At 33.5% G+C, this 20144-nt stretch overlaps 5 protein-coding genes across 8 annotated transcripts; 4 read left to right on the top strand and 1 right to left on the bottom strand.

The window, feature by feature from the left end:
* LOC109335916 (transcription factor LAF1-like) lies at positions 1198–3816 on the top strand. Its single transcript, XM_019572177.1, has 3 exons — positions 1198–1413; positions 2426–2555; positions 3103–3816. The coding sequence occupies exons 1-3, from the start codon at positions 1278–1280 to the stop codon at positions 3662–3664; spliced, it is 828 nt and encodes a 275-aa protein (XP_019427722.1). The 5' UTR covers positions 1198–1277; the 3' UTR covers positions 3665–3816.
* LOC109335915 (myb-related protein 308-like) lies at positions 5042–7329 on the top strand. The gene is made up of 3 exons (XM_019572176.1): positions 5042–5251; positions 5400–5529; positions 6085–7329. Exons 1-3 carry the CDS (start codon positions 5119–5121, stop codon positions 6713–6715), a joined length of 894 nt encoding a protein of 297 aa, XP_019427721.1. The 5' UTR covers positions 5042–5118; the 3' UTR covers positions 6716–7329.
* LOC109335918 (remorin-like) lies at positions 7226–8771 on the bottom strand. Of its 2 annotated transcripts, XM_019572182.1 has the most exons (6): positions 8718–8771; positions 8461–8638; positions 8303–8353; positions 8104–8191; positions 7685–7766; positions 7226–7593 (listed from the first exon to the last, which is right to left on the bottom strand). In XM_019572182.1, the coding sequence occupies exons 1-6, from the start codon at positions 8754–8756 to the stop codon at positions 7399–7401; spliced, it is 633 nt and encodes a 210-aa protein (XP_019427727.1). In that variant the 5' UTR covers positions 8757–8771; the 3' UTR covers positions 7226–7398. The 2 variants fall into 2 exon arrangements, with proteins under 2 accessions (XP_019427727.1, XP_019427728.1); XM_019572183.1 differs by lacking the exon at positions 8718–8771 and having other exon boundaries at positions 8461–8653.
* Positions 10871–16429, top strand: LOC109335913 (putative leucine-rich repeat-containing protein DDB_G0290503). Of its 3 annotated transcripts, none has more exons than XM_019572170.1 (9): positions 10871–10983; positions 11395–11499; positions 11730–11930; positions 12013–12135; positions 12549–12586; positions 12701–12800; positions 13012–14877; positions 15695–15774; positions 15910–16429. In XM_019572170.1, exons 2-9 carry the CDS (start codon positions 11431–11433, stop codon positions 16142–16144), a joined length of 2712 nt encoding a protein of 903 aa, XP_019427715.1. In that variant the 5' UTR covers positions 10871–10983; positions 11395–11430; the 3' UTR covers positions 16145–16429. The 3 variants fall into 3 exon arrangements, with proteins under 3 accessions (XP_019427715.1, XP_019427714.1, XP_019427713.1); XM_019572169.1 differs by having other exon boundaries at positions 10873–11001; positions 11393–11499; XM_019572168.1 differs by lacking the exon at positions 10871–10983 and adding an exon at positions 11043–11131.
* Positions 17593–20078, top strand: LOC109335919. Its single transcript, XM_019572184.1, has 2 exons — positions 17593–18691; positions 19223–20078. The coding sequence occupies exons 1-2, from the start codon at positions 18611–18613 to the stop codon at positions 19457–19459; spliced, it is 318 nt and encodes a 105-aa protein (XP_019427729.1). The 5' UTR covers positions 17593–18610; the 3' UTR covers positions 19460–20078.

A 20144-nucleotide genomic window follows, 5' to 3' on the forward strand; every position in this document is an offset into this window, starting at 1 on the left:
TAGAGCGCATATTTGTTTATAGGATTTGAGATTTACACATGAAAGTGCATACTTTATTTTGAACGTGAATGGTATAAAATCATCAGTTTTGCGTATTTTATATGGTGCACCTAGTAACAATAGAAACATGCTTGAAATATATAATATTATCAATATTGGAAGAAAAAATAAATATTATATATTAAACTCAAGTTTATTATTATAATTATTAATTATAAACACCAAATAAAAACCTATCATGAACACGAGGATATAAGTATGCTAAAGCTCATAATCTTTATCCTACAATTATATCTAATATCTTACTAATTATTCACACTCTTAAGAATGTAAGTATAATGAGTCGAACCTCATTTTTTTATTTTTTTTATTGATGATGCAAATAATTACTATATCAACATTTGTCATAATCAAGTTCTATTTAATTGGTGTATGGACGTATAGAATTTGTTAAGTGTCGTCACAAAATGATGATTGAATAAGCCTCATTAGTGATTGGGTGTCCTATCTTAAGGAATAGTCTTCTCCATGGCTTCATTCACATTATTGCCTCATTATCATTTAATATATTTGCCTAGAGAATAAAATGAAGTTGCATCAGTGACACTAATTTATGTTGTAGGTGAAGACTTGAAGGCCCCTTCCATTTCTTTAACATAGCCATTTATCATAAAAAAAAGAGTTTGATATTCGGCAAGGACAAAAAACAGAACTTGGGATAATAAACACACCATCCAGTAATTTAACATATGGTCATGAATGATTGTTCTCTTGGTAGTATTTGTCATGCAAATGTTTAAAATAAACCATTTGATTACAAAATAAAATCCATGAAAAATAAATAAATCATGTAGCTTTTGAGGATTTTGAGCATGTGATTACTAACTTTGATGAATGATTGAAGAGAAATATGGCTAGAAATGTTACCTTAGGTTCCAACATTTTCCAAATTGCACCCTTTCTGTAATGTAGAACATGCTTTCAAGAGTTTCAACCCATGTGGCAGGACAGAAAATTTTATAATCAACATTTCATGGTTTATACTTTATACATTTATTTACTTATGTCAACGTTCTTATGTGAATATGTTATGGAGAAATAATCCTTGGTTTAATATATATAAGTTTGTTTGTACATTGTTTTGCATACCAATTATTCTTCCCTTCCTCTCTCTCTTTGTTACTGTATATGCTTCCTCTCTTTTTGTGACTGTGTATGCTCTATAGTCTAGTCTTTCATAACTCTTGTAGAGACTTCAATCTTAGCATTAAAGTAAAATGGGGTTCCAGCCACTAGAAAAGGGAAAACCAAAACATAGGAAGGGATTATGGTCACCTGAAGAAGACAATAAGCTCAGAAACTACATCCTTAAACATGGTCATGATTGTTGGAGTTCTGTCCCTATTAAGGCAGGTTGGTTTCTTTTTCACATCCTTCATTTTCTTGAATCAAATGTCTCTTCTTTTTATATGAAAAATGTGTCTAAAACTTGGATCAAGTTATCAAATAGAAATGTTAACAATAATAAAAAGTAAAATACATCAATAATTAAGACTTTTGAATTTTAGTTGATCTAAATCTAATAAATTTTGTCCAGTCAATTTTATATAAGAAAAACTGATGCATTTGGAAGAAAAATAATACTTGTATTAGCTCTATCTTCACGATAAGGGCTAACATGTGAACTAGATGTTAGTTCCCATCCATGCGAAGTGGTTATCAGTTAGTGGATTATTTTTATAGAAATCTCAACTATTAATTTTTAACTAGTAAACGAGTAGAGTTTGGTATATAGAAGTTGTGAAAGGGATCAACTACTTCTTGGTGAAGAAAAAAATCATGCATAAAAGTCGTGAATAGGTTCCACAACTTCTTAGTGAAGAAAAATCATGCACAAAAGTCATGCAATGACTGCACGACTTCTGCACATTGCTCAAAAAAACATACTCAAAAATCGTGAAAAAGCTACATGACTTGTGGACATTGAAAAAACACACTTAGAAATCGTGAAAGAGCAACATAACTTCTTGGTATAGAAATACACCATTTATAAAAGTCGTTAAAGTGTTTCACAACTTTTGTATGGAAAATTAGTAATCCAAAAAGTCGTACAATGTCATCACGATTTCTAAAAACACTCCAAATTATTAGATAACACTGCAAATTGGATATATGGTAACTTCTTTGATTGAGTTTAACTTAGAGAGTTTGTGAGGATAAAATTTATGCAAGTATCATTACTCTATTAATAAAGGTTCAGAATCCTCATTGTAAAAGACAGGCACAGTATTTTGGCACTTTTGATTTGCAATTTTGAGCAATAGTAGATTGTTGAAAATGTTGAAATGAAATTGACATGCACTAGTAATTGTTTTAATGTTTACATGATGGTGATGGAGTAGAATTATTATATACATAAATACAGGGTTGCAAAGGAATGGAAAGAGCTGCAGATTAAGGTGGATTAACTATTTAAGGCCAGGATTAAAGAAAGGGATGTTCACCAAACAGGAGGAGGAGACTATCCTCACCCTTCACAATATGTTGGGCAACAAGTAAGCAAAAACACTACATTTAGTTTCACTTTTCCAATCATAATCAAAATCTTCTTTTTTATATCATAAGGTGAACATTTTCAAATTAATGTGGACAAGAGGAATTAGATTCTGCAATTTTCAGGAGAAAATTTAATAATGCACATCTTTGAATTTGAGTTTCAGCATAATGATAAAATTGTTTGTCTTAACTTGAAAATCATGGGATTCAAACTTCATAAAAAGTCTCTTTATTTGTGAAGATAAGACTGTGTACATCCCCTATTCTCATACCTCATTAGGTGAGAGCTTCGTGCATTAGTCCATATTTTTTGTTATATATTTCACATCATTATTTGATAGTATTTCTTTTATGAGTATAATATGAATGATGTAGCGAGAGGACAAAAAACTTTTTCCCCTTCTAGCATACATTTTTTTCTTTCATTTTTCTTCCTTGCAATGAAAGCCTTATATAGGACAGGTGATAATCATAAGGAAGTAGCATTTTTCTGCAACCCTTATTGCAGTGAAATTCTTTTCTGAGAAAAATATTTATATTTGTCAGGTGGTCTCAGATTGCACAGCATTTGCCAGGAAGGACCGACAATGAGATAAAAAACTTGTGGCATTCATATCTTAAAAAGAGAGGGGGCAAATCTCAACAAATGGAACCTCATAAGCAAATTCACTCTGCTACCACAAGCTCAGATACCATGGACTCTTCACTCTCTCTGCAGAGACTTGCAACACAAGGCACACATAATATAAACTTCACCAAAGAGGCTATAAATCAAGGCTTCATGCCAAAACTGTTATTTGCTGAGTGGCTTTCAGTTGATCATGTAAATGATGGCAACTCTTCTAACTCATATGACTCTTTGACCTTGAGGAATGCATTTGATCAAAATCCAACATTTCAAGAAGCTTCAATGCAGCATTGTTTATCAGAAGGGCTCTTTGGTGGAGGAGAGTATCATAATAGTGTAACTCACATTTCAGCCACTGAGATGTTCAATTCACAGCTTAAGTTTGAAAATCAAATAGTGGCAAATGGATTCGTCCAGTGTATAGCTGGGGTTGATCTAAGTAGCAACTTCAGCCTAAGCAATGATGCAATGTATGTATGAGGGGCTAAGCTTACAAGGATGCTTAGAAAGGAAGAATAATTTATATATGTTGTTAGAATATGAGATTTTCTTAAGTAACTTTAAGATAATATATGATGTTTTGATAAATTTTGGTTAGGTAAAAAAGAATGGCTGTTCTTGTTTTAGGAAAACTTTTATTGGCCTTTTGTAGTAACCTATAGTCTAGCTATGTCGGCTTTTATATGTTTGCTGTTTGTGAGGAATATAAGACCACTTTTCTTTAAGTAGTAAAGGAGATTAAATAGAGGTTAATTCAATAATATAATTTCTCGAGTCAGATAGCAGCCAACGAAAACGTTAGACAAAATAATTATGAAAGATTTTGAGATCAATATTATGTTAGACTCTGATAGAACATTATGATATCGTTCGATTTTGGTAACGAAACTCAGTTATGGATACCTACAACTTAATTGTTGTTAAACATTTATTGTGTTTGTAATACCCTTGTGTGACATACTGACATGTTGCTGTCCCTAGACAACAGAGTTTCTCTCCTCTGTTCTGGTTCTGCATTACTCCACTCTGATCTCTTTTTCTAACATATATAGCTAAACATTAAATTGCACTTCCATTGCAAAATTTATGTACTACACTCCTACTCCTACCCAATCCAAATGAGTGCAATAGGATACAAAAGCATCATGGAGTTACTCCTCTCTAGTTTGATAGTGATATCTTTAATGAGTCCTTCCAACATTAAAGTTTGATGATATAAAGCATCATATCTTTAATCTTGATCTTGACTCTTGAGGAATTGTCACTCTCACCAGATTGAAATGATAAAGTCATTTTGAGACCTGATTTTCATTAATAATGTTACCTGATTTTCATATTGTTTAATGATTCCAGAGCTTTATTAATGAAACATTGAAACAATGTGAAATGGTGGTGATTATGAATGACTAGATAAGATAAAAACATTATCTTTAAACCAAATATGGTATAAGTGAGGCTTATTTGACACGATATTGAGGATGCAGGTTTGAGTGATGAGGTGAGGGGCAGTTGAGATAATAAATGGTACATGGTCAATAATGAGTATGCACCTTAACCAATAAAGACATTGATTAGATATATAGATATGATTTTGTATTCTGTTGTGTCTTGTCTTTTCTGCAATTGCACCGCTTTAACCATCTCACACCATTTCCTTTAATCACTAGGTGATGTGATAAGTATTATTCTGAATAAATGCAACCCTGGTTGAGTAAGCTACCCAAGTGTCATGTACACATGCATTTATAGAGACCTCTCAGTGATTTCTCTCTCTCTCTCTTTCTCTTTCTCATGCACAGAGACACATCTATCTGTGTTAATGATGATGTGTAGACCCTGCATCTTAATTTATGATCATCAATTAATACAAAGTTATCAGTAAAAATAAAGCAGTAGTAGTGTTATTGTATAAGGTAATGAGTTGGTAGTAGAAGATGGGTAAAGCACCCTGTTGTGAGAAACATGGTGTAAGGAGAGGAGCTTGGACCCCTCAAGAAGACAAAACCTTAGTTGACTACATCAATAACCATGGTCATGGTAGTTGGCGTACACTACCCAACCGTGCAGGTGCAACTTACTATTCATTTTTCTTCAAGGTTTTGCTTATTTATTAGTTCATGTTTTTATATGATTTCTAATATTCCTAAGTAATATCTATATGTACTACAAACTTATATTCCTAAGTAATATAATAATAAAAGTTGTGTACAAGTAGGTCTTCTACGTTGTGGAAAAAGTTGTAGGCTGAGGTGGATAAATTATCTTCGACCAGACATAAAGCGTGGTCCATTTACTAATGAAGAAGAAACTACTATCATTCAATTTCATGCTATGCTTGGCAATAGGTACCACATTCTTTCTCCATTTGTTGATTTTACTCATCAGCTGCAAAACAAGTATGTTGCATTGCTTAAATTCATATTGTTAGATGAGTAAGGTAAAGGGAAAATGTGATTTCTTCCCTTAGATAATGTTTCAGTCTCTGATGTTTTCATTTTATTGCCACTACTCTTATCCTTTGTTTCATCCTAAGTATGGATGAAAATAGGTTGAGCACTACACTTTACTTCAATACTTTAGTATGCATAGTTCATAGTTAATTAGGCCTTTTAAAAAACTTCAATCCTGTCTTGTTTTCTAAATAGATTTTAGACCGGAAAGAGGCTAGGCCATGGGCCTCCCTGAGCCGGTTGGCCGATTCCCTCCCCTGAGCCGGTTGGCCGATTCCCTCCCCTGCACTCAATGATACGTGAAGTGGTAAAGGAGAAGTTTTAATTTTCAAAATTTAATCACAGAAGATCCACATAATCTCTTGCTTACTTCAATATGTGACTACATTGGTATGTACTTTTGATATTACATTCACTTTGTATGTAACCAGTAACCATGCTTTCTTCTAGATGGGCTGCTATTGCATCTCAGCTACCAGGAAGAACTGACAACGAGATTAAGAACTACTGGAACACCCATCTAAAGAAGCACCTCTCTGGGTCAGATCATACCCGAAGTGCTAAAAAGCCACATGCAAGTCCTGATCCAAAGATTATCAAGTCCGAGTCTCCTTCTACACATCACATGGTACAATGGGAAAGTGCCAGAGTTGAGGCAGAGGCAAGGTTATCAATGGAATCCCCATTGCTTAATTCTTGGTCAACAAGTAATAAAACATACACCGATTGCTATCTTCAACTTTGGCATTCTGAGGTTGGAGACTCATTTCGCACGATTAAGGGAAAGGAAGAAGGAGTAGTGTGTCAAGGACATGTCTCACAAGAAGCATCATCATCAATATCATCAAAGTTGGAGTCATGTTCAGTTGTACAGGTGAAAAACACTAGCACTTTTGCTAAGATGACTCAAGAAGAGGAAGGTAGCTACAAACCAAAACTTGAAGATGATGACACAGGTGGTGCGTTAGAGTCAGGAAACTACGAATTTTTCGATGCTTCTGAATCTGCATTGAAGCACCTGCTAGATGTGCCTGATGGTGATATAGGATTCTGGGACACACTTACAGTTTCCTCAGGGTAAGGCAATACTATTATGTAGTAGTAATTTTCACTTTTTTGCCTTTTGTAAATGCATCCATATAAGTGATTCCCTCATTTCCAACACTGAGGTCCATTTTGTTAGTTGCTCGTTGGTTTAGAGGGAGGAATGAAGGATAGAGGAATAGTTGCTAGAGTTCAAGTTTACCTTAATGGATTCAGATGTATCATTATAACTGGTGCTTATATGTATACTGGTCCTTAGCATATAGATTTAACTGCTATCCTGATACACAAGTATTTTAACATTTATAGCCTCCTACAAAGTCTTGCTTAAGAAACAACCATCCCATGATTTTCATTATAAACAAATCTCATATCTATGAAGTATCAAATCTCTCGAATTTTTTGACATGTCTTTAAGATATCTATCTTATCTTTGGAAATATGCACGTATATTCAATATAAATGGAAAGTATTCCAAACATGGATCAAGTCTTGTAATAAGGCAGAATTAGCAATGGTTGGTGGCCTAATGCGACAAGAAAGTAGAAACTTGTAATCAACCAACTTGAATAGTTCAATTTCTTTGTACACAAAGTAATTGGTATATACACACACCAACATATCAATATGCACACATAATAAATGAACATGGAGAAAAAAACACCAAAATTAAATAACATAACAATAATGATAGCACAGCATTTTGGTTTTGTTTCAGCATCAGAAGCAACCAAGGAGCTTCTTTGGTTCTGTTCCAGTAGCCCTGTACTTTGCAGCCAACTCCTCTGCCTTAAGTAAATCTTCCCCTTTTTTGGCCTCAATTATTGCCCTCTTTTCTTCAGCTTCCTTGTGTATAGTAGCTATTTTGTTTTTCAACTTCTCTGCATACCCTGCTTTTTTCTTCTCCAGATGTTCCTATCAGATACAAAGAGAGATCTCAGTTTTTCTCTCCTTCTCAGTAGCACTCAAAGCATATCTTTTAATTACTAGTGAAATAAATTCTTACTTCAATCTTTCTCAACTCAGCCTCTGTAGTGGCTTTCTTAGTATTCTCCCATGCTAAAATTTCTGCAACCTTTTTGTGAGCTCTGCTCAACAATTTCATATAAATTAGCAATGAAAATTTGTTAAATAAGGACAAGAAACAAATTTCATGATAAATAATACGAATTTGTGATGTTATAGTAACATGCTAATTTTGTTTAATTAAAACCTCCAATTATGCTTACTCAATGAAAAATTAGGAACAATTTGATAGTAACAAATCTACATAAGCTCTCTATAACATAATCAGGTTAAAGCTTATATAAGTTAAGAGATGAAAGGTGTGAAGTAACATAAATCCCTATCTTGGAGGTGTTACCAATTGTGGTCACAAGATATGAAACATGTATAGATCCTTAAGCTTGTGATGCAAAATCTTACTTGTTCTCTGCCTTTGACTTTTCACTTTCTTCCCATGCTTTGATTAGTGATAGTCTCTTTTCTGTTGAAACTCTTTCAAGAACAGCATCTGAAAAAGAATGAAAGTATGAAACAGCATACATATTATTATGTAATGTCACAGCATATGAAGTAAAGTGCAGAAAAGGATAATCAAGTGTCATAATGGTAATTGACATACCTCTGTTGACAGAACCCTCTAATGGTTTCTCTCCAGCAGGTTCATCAGGCTCTGACAATAACAAAGGTTAGTGGTTACCTTAATCAATTAAAATGAAATAAAAAGGTAAACATGTGATAAAGGATAGAACATAAGAGAGGGAGGTATTAGTATTATACTCTCAACTAGAACAAGAGCTTTGGAGTCATCAATAGGTTTGTCATGATGAACAACAGGTTCAGGTTCAGGTTCAATTGGAGCAGGTGGTGGAGGAGGAGGAGGATCTGATGTTGATGCAGCAGATTCCACCTTTTTGGGTTGTTCCTCTGTCATTTTTCCAACACTCAGAATATAGGAATTCTCTTTACAAAAAGTGATAGAAAAAGTTGTGGAGAGATTATTACTAGTTCAAAGAAAGTAAAAAAATATGAAAGGAGGGGATAAGATATAGATGGAGGGACAATGTTTGGTTCATTGGTTGGGATATTATGGTTGGAGGAAGGTAACTGTTAACTCCAAGCTTAGCTGGGTGGGTGTGGTAGGTACAAGTGTATTCTTATGAGTTGGCATTTGGCAACAAAAAGAAAATACAATTATTGAAGTTGTTCTAAAATAGTCTACCCCAATAATCCAAGTAGTAATCATTCTAACATTATCAATAAGATACTATTCTAATCTGAGTAGCATATAATGTTGGTCATTAAAATATTGTAGTATGTATTTTCTATAAGTAAAACAGATAATAACATAGTATCAGTAAGACAAATCAGATAGTTATATTATTTTGGTTGATTATTATTGTTGCCAAAAACATGTGCAACCCAAGAACTAAAAAATTGCATTGATGAGCCTGATATATCTTGTAATTTTATTTATGGTGTTACATTCCTTTTAAGTGATAGGGACTTATGACAATAAATATGCTTTAAAGACTTGAACACACTGTAAATTAGTATCCAAGTAAGACTAACTTAGAGACAAGTGTTGATTTCATTTTCACTCCCTTGGACCCATGAAAAAATAATGGCGAAATGTAGTAGTGGATCTAGACATGGACATGTCTTGATACATTAAAACTCATACTTGGTTGAGCTTCAATATGTTCCTACCAAAATAACAAATTGTAAAAGCCAAATGAGATGACATATGTTCACAACTTCAAATTTTGTTCGTTCCATCTAGATGATGCATTTTTGTTCTTCTTCTTATAAATTAGGAAGGTTTTAATGACGTGAATTGAACAATTAACAATTCATTGGTAACCCAAGTGCATAAGAAGAAGAAGAAGAAGGAGTAAGTAAAAAGAAAGGAAACGTACATTGAAGATAAGAGTCCATATAGAAGAACTGCTATCAAATATCAATTTACTTCATAACAACAACTCTTACAAAAATCCATAATCCTCAATATACATATATATATGTATATATAAGAGTTAACTAATCTGCCAAGCCAAGCTATGCCATCACTTGATGAGTGATGAGTAACATTCAAATTGTGTATGTATATGTATGTATAATCATCTATAATATGCACCTCCTTTATTGAAGACTTTTAGTTTTGTGAAGGAGTGTGTGAGTAATCTTTATTTATTATCATTATTGAGCCTGTGTCAGTTTTTGGTCCTTCATTAGCTCCATTAGTCCAACCACTTTACTACTATTTGACCACTTTTCACACCATCTTTCCTAATCAATTCTATGCCATCACTTTTGAAAAGCCATCAAAACAGTTGAGAATACCATAATTATGGATATGTATAAGCTCCTCTATGCAATTTTACCCACCTGGGCATTCACTATTCTGCTCCAATGTAATTAACTTTGTTTTTTAGATTATTATAAACTAAGTTTATGGTGATGATGGAATTGAAACTTAGTTTCCTTTTACCATTAGGATTTAGGACAAATGACTACTTTTAGCAAAAATATACTGAAGAATTAAACAATGTTCATAAACAAAGATTTTTAAACTTAAACTTAAGCAATATACTTATCATGAACCAAAGGTCGAGCTACAACTAACACTATGGCCTTTGTTAGAGGGTTAAGGTTATATCATATCATATATATATATTTAAGTATAAACATATAATAATTGATAATGCATACGACAAAACAAATAATTCTACCTTATCCTTGATAATGGATGTGTTAATTGCTTAATATTTACTTAGTTTATAATTCCAATATGTTTAAGCCTAAGGTCTGTTTGAGCGCCGACAAAGGCATGTGCTGAATACATAGTTTACTTGCTTGTTATCACATGAATACATGTTGTAGAAGTTTGATTATGGGTGGGGACCAATAACAACTCATTTCTGATAAAACTTTTTCTCATAATGTCCTTTGAGCATAAAGGTGTTACATTTATGTCTTGGTGGGTTGGTGTTTATCCAAGCCAGCACATATGCACATGGATTATTATGCTCCCTCTTTATTTAACCCCTTTGGTAATTTTTATGAGAGGAATACTTGTGTGGAGACATATGTATGTGGAGATAACCAATAAAATATTGTCAACACATTAACAATTTAATTCCAATTAATATATATTGTATGAGTCTTCATACAAGTTTTTGTCTTTTGATCAAATATAAATTGTCATTTTCATCACTGTTTCTAATGTTACAATCTAGTTACTGATTTGAAACCCCTGTTCTCTCTCAACTCCAATTTTTACCTTTTCATTTCAAGCTAGAGGCAAGTTCTCTTAACCCAACATAATTATTTTATAATTAACTTTGTTTACTACATTCATACATGTGTTGGGTCAATGTTGTCATTTCAAAATTCCTCATTTGAAAGGAAAAAGTAGACAATAATGCGTTTCAGCTGTGTCCCCTGTAAAGTAATCTTTGGAGAAGCTTCTAAATTTTAATATCATTATTTGTTTTTTCTTTATTGCTTTTTTGTTTGTAATATAGTTTGCTAATCATGCAAGTTCAGTATCTTAGCCAAGAAATAAGGAGGAAGTTCACAACACTGTCCTCACACTTTATTCCAACCATTTATTTATTCATTAACTGAATCTCTCACAAATCAATTATTTCCAGATTTAATCACTTATTAGGTTAGGTGCCACTCATAAAAAAGCTTTTCTTGCATATACAGCATTGCAACTGCACTGTTTATTATCAGCCTGGAAAGATGTTCAAGTCATGGAGCAAGAAGAAGAAGATCAAAGCTGTATTCAAATTGGATTTTCAGGCAACTCAGGTAAGACCATAACAAATAAATTTTTAAACTTTAGTCATATGTAATTAAATCTGAAAAAGGGTTTGTGTTAGCTTTTATAGTTGAATCAAAATGTTCAGGAAGTTTGAGATTTACACTCTATGTCATAGTTGATTTTGGTTAGAACTAGAGTGTTATACATAAACCATTGTAATTGTTGAGCTTCTGAAGGAAGTGTTTGTTCTTGTTCTGAATCTCATTTTTATTGTTAGGTGCCAAAGATGAAAAAGTCAGCACTGATGGTATCTTTGGTGCCAGATGATGTTGGAAAGCCAACAGTGAAACTAGAGAAAACTTCTGTTCAGGATGGAACCTGCTTATGGGAGAATCCAGTTTTTGAATCTGTTAAACTTGTTAGGGATTCAAAATCAGGAAAACTACATGAAAAGATATACCATTTCATTGTTTCAACTGTAAGCAGTACCTCTAATTTCACACCACTTTAACTAGGCAGAATGTTGGTTGGAAAGTCTAATTTTGTAGGTTTTGTTGCAGGGATCTTCAAAATCTGGCTTTCTTGGAGAAGCTTCAATTGATTTTGCCGATTTTGTAGCAGAAATTGAGCCGCTAACTGTTTCTCTACCCCTAAAGTTTGCCAATTCAGGCATAGTTTTACATGTTAGTACCCTCTGTCTGTTGAGTTGTGTTTGATTTGCTGCAATTTACTCTGAACTTTGAAATTTTAGAATATGTTTCAGCTAGTTTTCATCATTTAGGAGTTGAGATACATATAAACATCTCATCTAGGTAGTTGGTATTTTATATTTTAGGTGTGTTATCAGTTTGTTTCTGTTATTTTCCTCCGTTATTACTTATAAGTAGCTATTTGATGAACGAAAAAGTGTATTTGGTTAGTTTCATTCCTAAAGTCCAACACTATCTCCCTCCATTTTTTCATTTCTTGTCTTATGAATTTGAGTTTCACGGGGAGCTTGTTTCCTTTCGTATCTAAAAGACTAAAACTACTTCCTTCAGCACAGTCAGATGATGAACACCATTCATGATTTCTAACTTGATATCTTTTGAGACAGGTGACAATTCAGAATGTGGAAGGATATACAGCTGAAAGGTGAAAATGTTCAATCATCCAGTTAATTTACCCTTTGTAAATTTCCTGATGCTTCTTTTAATTTTACTTCTCTCATATGTGTGCTTACAATACGACCTTATACCTTAATTCCAGAAATGGGGAAGATAACGAATCTGTAGGACTTTACAATGATGGAAGCTTGAAAAACCAATTGAGCTTTGGCAGTGCAGATGGAAGTTGTTATGTCGATGAAGTAAGGTCTCATAAGAATTCTATTTAACATGGTTGAAACTTTTCTAAACAAAAACTTCCAATGGTATGTGTGGTTAAAAATGGGGGAGAAAAATTCAAGGACCAGTTTATTTGTAAAATTGTATTGAAATCTCATCCATGACATTTTCACAATTTCACTTAACCCATTTTAATGAATTATATTCACATTAGTTTTCATTATTATCTTATAGAATGGGCAGAATTCAGTGCCATCAAAAGGACCTGTTGAGGCCATTGCTAAAGAAGCTCAAGCACATAAGAGATCAAACACAGATTGGTCAACGGGTTCAGCATCAGATGGAAGTTTAGGTGACTGGACAAACAGCCTAGAAGACAATCTTCCAAGAGAAAGATTAAAAGAGCCTTCGGATAGTAATGCAGCTGAAAATCTCAGAAGTGAAATTGCTTCTCTAAAGAGGCAGGCAGAACTATCAGAACTAGAGTTACAGTCACTTCGGAAGCAGATAGAAAAAGAAAGCAGTAGGGGACAGAATTTGTCAAGACAAATAAACAGCCTCAGAGATGAGAAAGATGTGCTCAAAACTAAATATGAGCAACTCAAGACCCAGCAGAACTACAACAATGAGAGCAAAGCTTCTAAAACATTGAAGTCTGAGATTGATGACACTAAGCTTCAGTTAGAGGCAACAAAGGAAGAACTTGTTTATAAACAAGAGTTGAGTTCCAATCTTCAAATGCAACTGCAGAAGACACAAAACTCAAACTCTGAACTACTTTTGGCTGTGACAGAGCTTGAAGCAATGCTGGAACAAAAGAATAAAGAAATATCGGATCTGTCTACTAATATAAAATCTCGAAGCATTAATAAAGAGCATACTGATGCCCCAGAATTAGATCTTTTGAAGCATAAAATTACAGACCAGAATCATGAACTAGACATTTGTTATAAGCAACATGAAGATCTAAATGACGAAATAAAGGAGCTCAACTTGGAGTATGAGCTTCTAAAGAAGGAAAATGTGGATATCTCTTTGAGGTTAAAGCAGGGAGAAGCACAAAAAATTATGTTACAAAATGAACATTCAGCTGCTTTGGCTACTATACAGCAACTTGAATTAAAACTTGAGAGATTAGAAGAAAAGATGAAGACAAAGGAAGTTGGACTTTCAGAATCTTTGGTCTCCATCAATGAACTTGAAAATGAAGTTGAGTCTTTGCAGAAGGAACTGACTTTGCAATCAGAGAAATTTGAAGGTGATCTCCATGCCATGGAATGTGCAAAGATTGAGCAGGAAGAACGGGCCATCCAAGCTGAGGAGGCATTGAGAAAGGCAAGACACAATAATGATCTCACATCTGAGCAGTTTCAACAGGAATATCGAATGCTTTCGATTGAGATGTCTTCGAAAGTTGAGGAGAATGAAAAGATGACCATGAAAGCAGTTGAAGAAGCCAATGAGCTGAGGCAGCAAAACAAACTTATTGAAGAGATGCTTCAGAAATGCAATCAAGAGCTCAGGCTTATAACAGATCAGAATGAATTGAAACTGCAACAACTCTTGAACCAAATAGATTCAAAAGGAAAAACAATAGAAAAAATGTCACAAGAGCTAGAAGTTAAGTCTAAACAACTTAATGAGGCAGAAAGCACCAATGATGAAAAGGATGCTGCATTCTCAAGGCAAATTCAAATGCTCAGATCTGAAATTAAAAAGCTGATAGCAGAGGATTATGTGTTGTCTAAACTGAAACCAACAAAGAAAATAACCGAGGTGGAAAGGACAGATTCAGAAACAACATGTGAAGTAGAAACCCTACTGTCAGAAATAGAAACCTTTAATATCCGACACAAAGATGTAAAGCATAGTTTGCAAAAAGAGCAAGTGGAGAAAGAAAGTATGAAGAAACAGATATCTCAATTAGAAGGAGAGCTGAAGAAGAAGGAAGCAGAATTAAGTACTGCAGAAAAGAAGCTCAAGAATAACAAAGGACGAGCACCGGTTTCACATATGAATTTAACTTCAAGAGACAATGACTGTGCTGCACCTCCTTCCGCTAAGGCACATATTAAGAAGTCAAAATCAGAAACGCAAAAGGTAATTGTTCAGGTACCATATTTAAAATCAGAAACTAAGAACTTAATTTTGCTTTTGCATATTAGTACAGTTTGAATGGTAGCACAACTTCCTTATGACTTAGCGAACTACACAATAGCGAGAAGTTAGGACTAATCTTTGACTCCAAACAAATCAGCACAACTTTTGTGAAACAGTATAATATCTAGAATTTCCTACAAGCCTTCCAATCATTATGTTCATCACATGTTATAAATTTGTAATTAATTATATATTGTATAGCAAATGTTTGAATTAATCAGCATGGACTTACTTCTAATGGTGTGTTCCGAGTTTCTAACTATTACTTTTAATTTAAACCAGGCAGGTTTAGGTATTTGGCTACTCTCCTTACCTGCTTCTTCTTAAAGACTAAATCATGTGTTGTTTCAAAATTCCATTTCTCATACCAAATGAATATGTAAATATGTCATACTCGATAGTAATATGAAGAAGTACAAATAGGGGGGAAAAACCTCTACAGCATATATATGTGCATTTTGGTCTTCTCTGAATATCCACAAATAACTTTTGAAAATCTTATTTTTAAAAAAAGATCAAGCATAATATAAAACTAGTTATGCAATTTCCAGAATAAGAAAGTTGAGTTTTTTTGTGGTTCACAAATCACGATACAACTCAATTAAGCAAGTTCTATGCAATAAGCTGAAGATCTCAAACATGAAATTGTGCTAAAAGAAAATACCATATCAAACTTTAACTTTGTTTTGTACACATTAGTTGATATGTTGATGTTATGGAATAACTCATACTGGTGTTATATTTGTAACATGAAAAGGGAATAGATGCTGCAAGCAAGTCTGAAGGAGGAACAATAGACAAGTCAGCTGAGAACAAAGTTTCTCAATCTAATGCAAGGTACAAATCAAATTCATTTTTTCTCATCTGAATCCATAGTTCCCTACTTCCCTTGAACATGATCATGATTCTTCATATCTTCCATTATCAAATAACTCACTTTTATTAATTTTTGTCTCATTCTTACTCTGACAGTGAACTAAAAACTTGCTCGGCGGATGAGGTAAATAATCATGGAACTGAGTGCGATACAAAAGAGTTGCTAAGTGAAGTGGCAGCCCTAAAGGAAAGGAACGAGTATATGGAAAGCGAGCTGAAAGAAATGGAAGAAAGGTATTCAGAGATTAGTCTGAAATTCGCGGAGGTAGAAGGCGAAAGACAGCAGCTTGTTATGGCTCTACGAAATCTCAAGAATGGTAAAAGGAACTAGAACTCTTTGCAAGTTTTGTGTGATTATAAAGGAGGCTTCATATCATGATCACCACATTGGTGGAACCAAATTTAAGCAGTACATTGCACTTCAGTTCTGACCTATATTTTGTACACTAACATATAGTTAATGGTTTAACATGAGTTTGACATTTTTGACATGTGATATTGCATGCAATGTGATAATAGATAAATAAGAAAGGCTATTTATATTGGATCTAGAAATATACAAGCAATTTTAACCAAAATAAGGCCCAAAGGATTTATATAGCACTTATTAGGTGAAGCACTTATCACTTAGCCAAAAGCTATAATTGTATATTCTTAGAGTTTCACATAATGGCAACAACCATAAAGGGGTTGCAACCATAATGTCACAGAGAATTAAAAATCTAAGTTGTTAACATAGTATTATAGTACATCTGATATTTCAAAGAATGTGACAATTAGCATTCTCATCATTATCCTAAAATATTCCTAGATAAAGGGATAAGATTCACATCTTGGCTGAACATGGTTATGCTATATAAGAATGAATTAAAATATGAGGGAATTGTGACAATATAAATATACTATATAAGTAAATGTTATATTGGAGTATGTCTATTTAAAAAATGTTATAATTTCATACAATTAAGTGAAAACATGGTGATAGCCTTGATAGGAGAGGTGGGATGAAGACTTTTATCTCTTCATTTATATTTGTCTCTATTATTATTATTATTATTATTATTATTATTATTATTATTATCAAACAATAAAAAATATTGAAATTTTATAAAGCACACTCCTCCCAAATGTGAAGACATGATAAATCTCGATTTGATTTCGAAATAATAGTATTTATATAATAATTAAAAATTGATATGAATTTGACGTATTTAAATTGTAATATGCTTGTTTTTTAACTTCAGTTTGGTGATGTGTTTAGTACTTCTACTTCCTGTGGTGCAGACTGAGAATAAACTTCAGGAATCAGGAGTTAGATAATAGTCCATACAAATATTATTACAGCGTATAAAGTATTGGGCCAGGGCCCATGTTGCGCGTGACATTTACGTGGCGTGTTATTTAAAGTATTGGGCCAGAAGCCCATAATAAGCCCATTACGGTAATTAGCGTGTTATTTACGCTGAAACTTGAAACAATTACCTATATATATATTGCTCTTGTTGCCTTTGGCTAATAATAACGGAGAGAGAGAGAGAGAGAGAGAGTCAGAGAGAGAGAAAGAGAGAGAGAGAGAATTTGATGAATTTGTGGCATGTTCCGACCATTCAATATTTTTTAACAGAGCTAACATACTATGTTTCAAATAGACTGTGATTTCCTTGTGGTGTTTTCCGACCCTTTATTAGTTCTACGGTACTTTGTGTGGGCTACAGTGTTCTAAATTCAATCTTTGCTGATTTGAAATCTAGTCGACTTACAAACCAAAGAGGTTTATTTAATTTTTTGTTCATTATTTCAAAATGGATGGTGTCTGTGTTTGACCCTGATTCCTCCGATTATATTTCTATTCTACAATTTAGAATTTAGAAATCTGATGAAACCCTAGTTGCATGGATGCCTCTTTTCTAAATGAGAAATTGGGCTTCATAATTCTAAAATGAGCTTTCATGTGTCTTTAATGTAATTGAATATGGATTCGTAATTCTAAATGAGAAATTGGGATGGTATCAACTAGCTTTCAGTGACCATAATTCAAATGTGTATGTTTTCTGTAATTCTTTAATCATAATATTTTTAAATTATATGTTTTCAGTGACCCTGACTCAAATGTATATGTTTTCAGTGACCCTAATTCAAACTGGGATGGTATAAATGATGAGCTTTCAGTGACCCTAATTCCAATTACTCTTAAATTGTTAAGTTCCAATGCAGGAAGTGCTTAGTTTTCAATTACTATAAAGGTCTCAAGAAAGTATTAGAGGAAAGAAATATGTTGATTAGCTTTTCTGCTGTGAAGATAATGAATATGGTAGCACACATGAACCAAAAAGTAGTTTTCTGTTCTCTTTTCAACTTTACACTTGAAGTTGTTAGCAAACAAACAAACAATTTTTTTACACTTTCTGTACATTGTTGTTGTATGAGAGTGAACAAAAAAGAAAATGAGGAGGCAGAAGAGAAAGAGATTATATATATATGAGAAAAATCATATTTTCAGAAGACAGGGCATTTAAGTGGATTTCTCAGTTTTATAATAGTTTTGGATGCATTTAAACTTTCAGATGAAAACCAAATCATGGGCCTAAATTTGGTGAGAGGGTTATAGATTTATTGTCATGAACTGATGATGCATATCTTTTGCCAAGATTTGTGAGCTTACATCATTTTGCTCCTTCTAATGGATTTGAGTTTCTCCAGAGAAATTGTATCATTATCAAAATATAGCTTTTGAATCTTCACAATGTGTCTATGTTATGTTAAGTAATGCAAATGTCTTTATAGAATCCCAGGAATAATGGAAGTGCTTTTTTTAATATTGAAGGTCATAACTTCTGTTCTTAGTGTGGAACCTTGGACAGTGAAGACCATTGTTCAGGTATGTTCTTCCTTATTATTTGGAAGCCATTACCCATGTTGTCTATGATTAGAGAGTGTCTTTGGTATGCAAGAATGAGGATTCTGTTTCAGCCTCTTTTCCATAGGATTCCATTACTATGTTTAGTAGTGAAAAAGACATGGCATGGCCATTCCATGCCCTGATTCCATATAACTAGGAATGCACAGTTCTCTCTCTTGTGTGACGAGTGAGGATTCCTTGCTTCCAGGAATGTGATAAAAGTTATCCATTTGTTTTGTATACGATTGATGGTTTATTATTAAAAAATGTTGTCATGTTGATTTTACCAGTTTCAGTGTTTGATACAGAATTAATAAGCTAGTCTTACATTTCAGAATTCTTATGCTATTTTTTTATTTGTTATAAGCCTATTTGTCATGATTCACTTCAATTAGTGACTACTAAATGGATTTAATTATAAAATATATTTAGAAACTATACAGTTTAGTAGGTTGGTCCTTTTCTTAGTATCATCACATCTAGAAGAGCAAACTAAGTTGGGTTCTGCAGGTTATTCTCCTTTGGATTGCTTTATTTTGGTTCATAGGATCTTGGATAGTTCCAATTTGGGCTTATACAGCAGGATTTAGAAAGGAGTATCTTACATACAGAGGGCAAGCTTTGTACAGCCTTTTGACCGACTTTGCTGAAGGAGTGGTTGGGATAGCATTACTTCATCGTTGTTTGGCAAAGTTTAAACCACTTTCACCTGACTGGTTCAAATTTGAACTGAAAGGGAAGTTGTAATATGATGTTGGTTTAGGCTGCCTCATGTTCCCTGGGTATCAATCAGTTGTCACTAATTAACCTAAACTTGTTACCTGTTCTTCAATCTACTCCAGTTTCCAATACCATCTCAGTTGTAGAGCAATCAATTGTAGCTCAGGACCCTGTGGCATTGGCCCTCTATGCAGTAGTTGTCTCAGTTTGTGCCCCAATATGGGAGGAGATTGTCTTCCATGGCTTCCTTCTTCCATCTTTAACCAAGTACATGCCTGTATGGTGCGCAATTTTAATTAGTTAATTAGTTCTATAGCTTTTGCCTTGGCACATTTTAACATTCAGAGGATGCTTCCTCTTGTATTTCTTGGCATGGTGATGGGTTCAGTTTTTGTACCTTCTAGGAACCTCTAGTCATCAATGTTGTTGCATAGCTTGTAGAATGCTTTTGTATTTCTGGATCTCATGAAATAGTATTGTTTTTTACTATGTTCTTACTGCTAGTATCAAATCTACTCAGTTAGTGCCACCCCAATTTAGCCTTTACCAAGTTTGATATTAAATTTCATCATCTTTAATATATGAGAAGGATTAAAATGAGGTTCGGGAAGACAGAATGTGGGGGTTGGTGGTTCTACAATATGACACTGATGGTAATATTATTGTTAGTTCTAATAATTAAGAAGTAGTAGCAGTGATAGCACAATATGCA

Source organism: Lupinus angustifolius, chromosome LG20 (assembly GCF_001865875.1).
Source record: "Lupinus angustifolius cultivar Tanjil chromosome LG20, LupAngTanjil_v1.0, whole genome shotgun sequence".
In the NCBI taxonomy this organism is placed as follows: Eukaryota; Viridiplantae; Streptophyta; class Magnoliopsida; order Fabales; family Fabaceae; genus Lupinus; species Lupinus angustifolius.

Coding starts and splice junctions, on each gene's coding strand:
- LOC109335916 (XM_019572177.1), top strand. CDS start 1,278: ATGGGGTTCCAGCCACTAGAAAAGGGAAAACCAAAACATAGGAAGGGA. Junction 1,414..2,425: donor TTCTGTCCCTATTAAGGCAG/GTTGGTTTCTTT, acceptor ACATAAATACAG/GGTTGCAAAGGAATGGAAAG. Junction 2,556..3,102: donor CACAATATGTTGGGCAACAA/GTAAGCAAAAAC, acceptor TATATTTGTCAG/GTGGTCTCAGATTGCACAGC.
- LOC109335915 (XM_019572176.1), top strand. CDS start 5,119: ATGGGTAAAGCACCCTGTTGTGAGAAACATGGTGTAAGGAGAGGAGCT. Junction 5,252..5,399: donor TACACTACCCAACCGTGCAG/GTGCAACTTACT, acceptor GTGTACAAGTAG/GTCTTCTACGTTGTGGAAAA. Junction 5,530..6,084: donor CATGCTATGCTTGGCAATAG/GTACCACATTCT, acceptor GCTTTCTTCTAG/ATGGGCTGCTATTGCATCTC.
- LOC109335918 (XM_019572182.1), bottom strand. CDS start 8,756: ATGAACCAAACATTGTCCCTCCATCTATATCTTATCCCC. Junction 8,192..8,302: donor AGAGGGTTCTGTCAACAGAG/GTATGTCAATTA, acceptor ATTCTTTTTCAG/ATGCTGTTCTTGAAAGAGTT. Junction 7,767..8,103: donor AAGTCAAAGGCAGAGAACAA/GTAAGATTTTGC, acceptor ATTGTTGAGCAG/AGCTCACAAAAAGGTTGCAG.
- LOC109335913 (XM_019572168.1), top strand. CDS start 11,105: ATGCGTTTCAGCTGTGTCCCCTGTAAA. Junction 11,132..11,394: donor TCAGCTGTGTCCCCTGTAAA/GTAATCTTTGGA, acceptor TTGCATATACAG/CATTGCAACTGCACTGTTTA. Junction 11,500..11,729: donor TGGATTTTCAGGCAACTCAG/GTAAGACCATAA, acceptor TTTTATTGTTAG/GTGCCAAAGATGAAAAAGTC.
- LOC109335919 (XM_019572184.1), top strand. CDS start 18,611: ATGGAAGTGCTTTTTTTAATATTGAAGGTCATAACTTCTGTTCTTAGT. Junction 18,692..19,222: donor CAGTGAAGACCATTGTTCAG/GTATGTTCTTCC, acceptor TGGGTTCTGCAG/GTTATTCTCCTTTGGATTGC.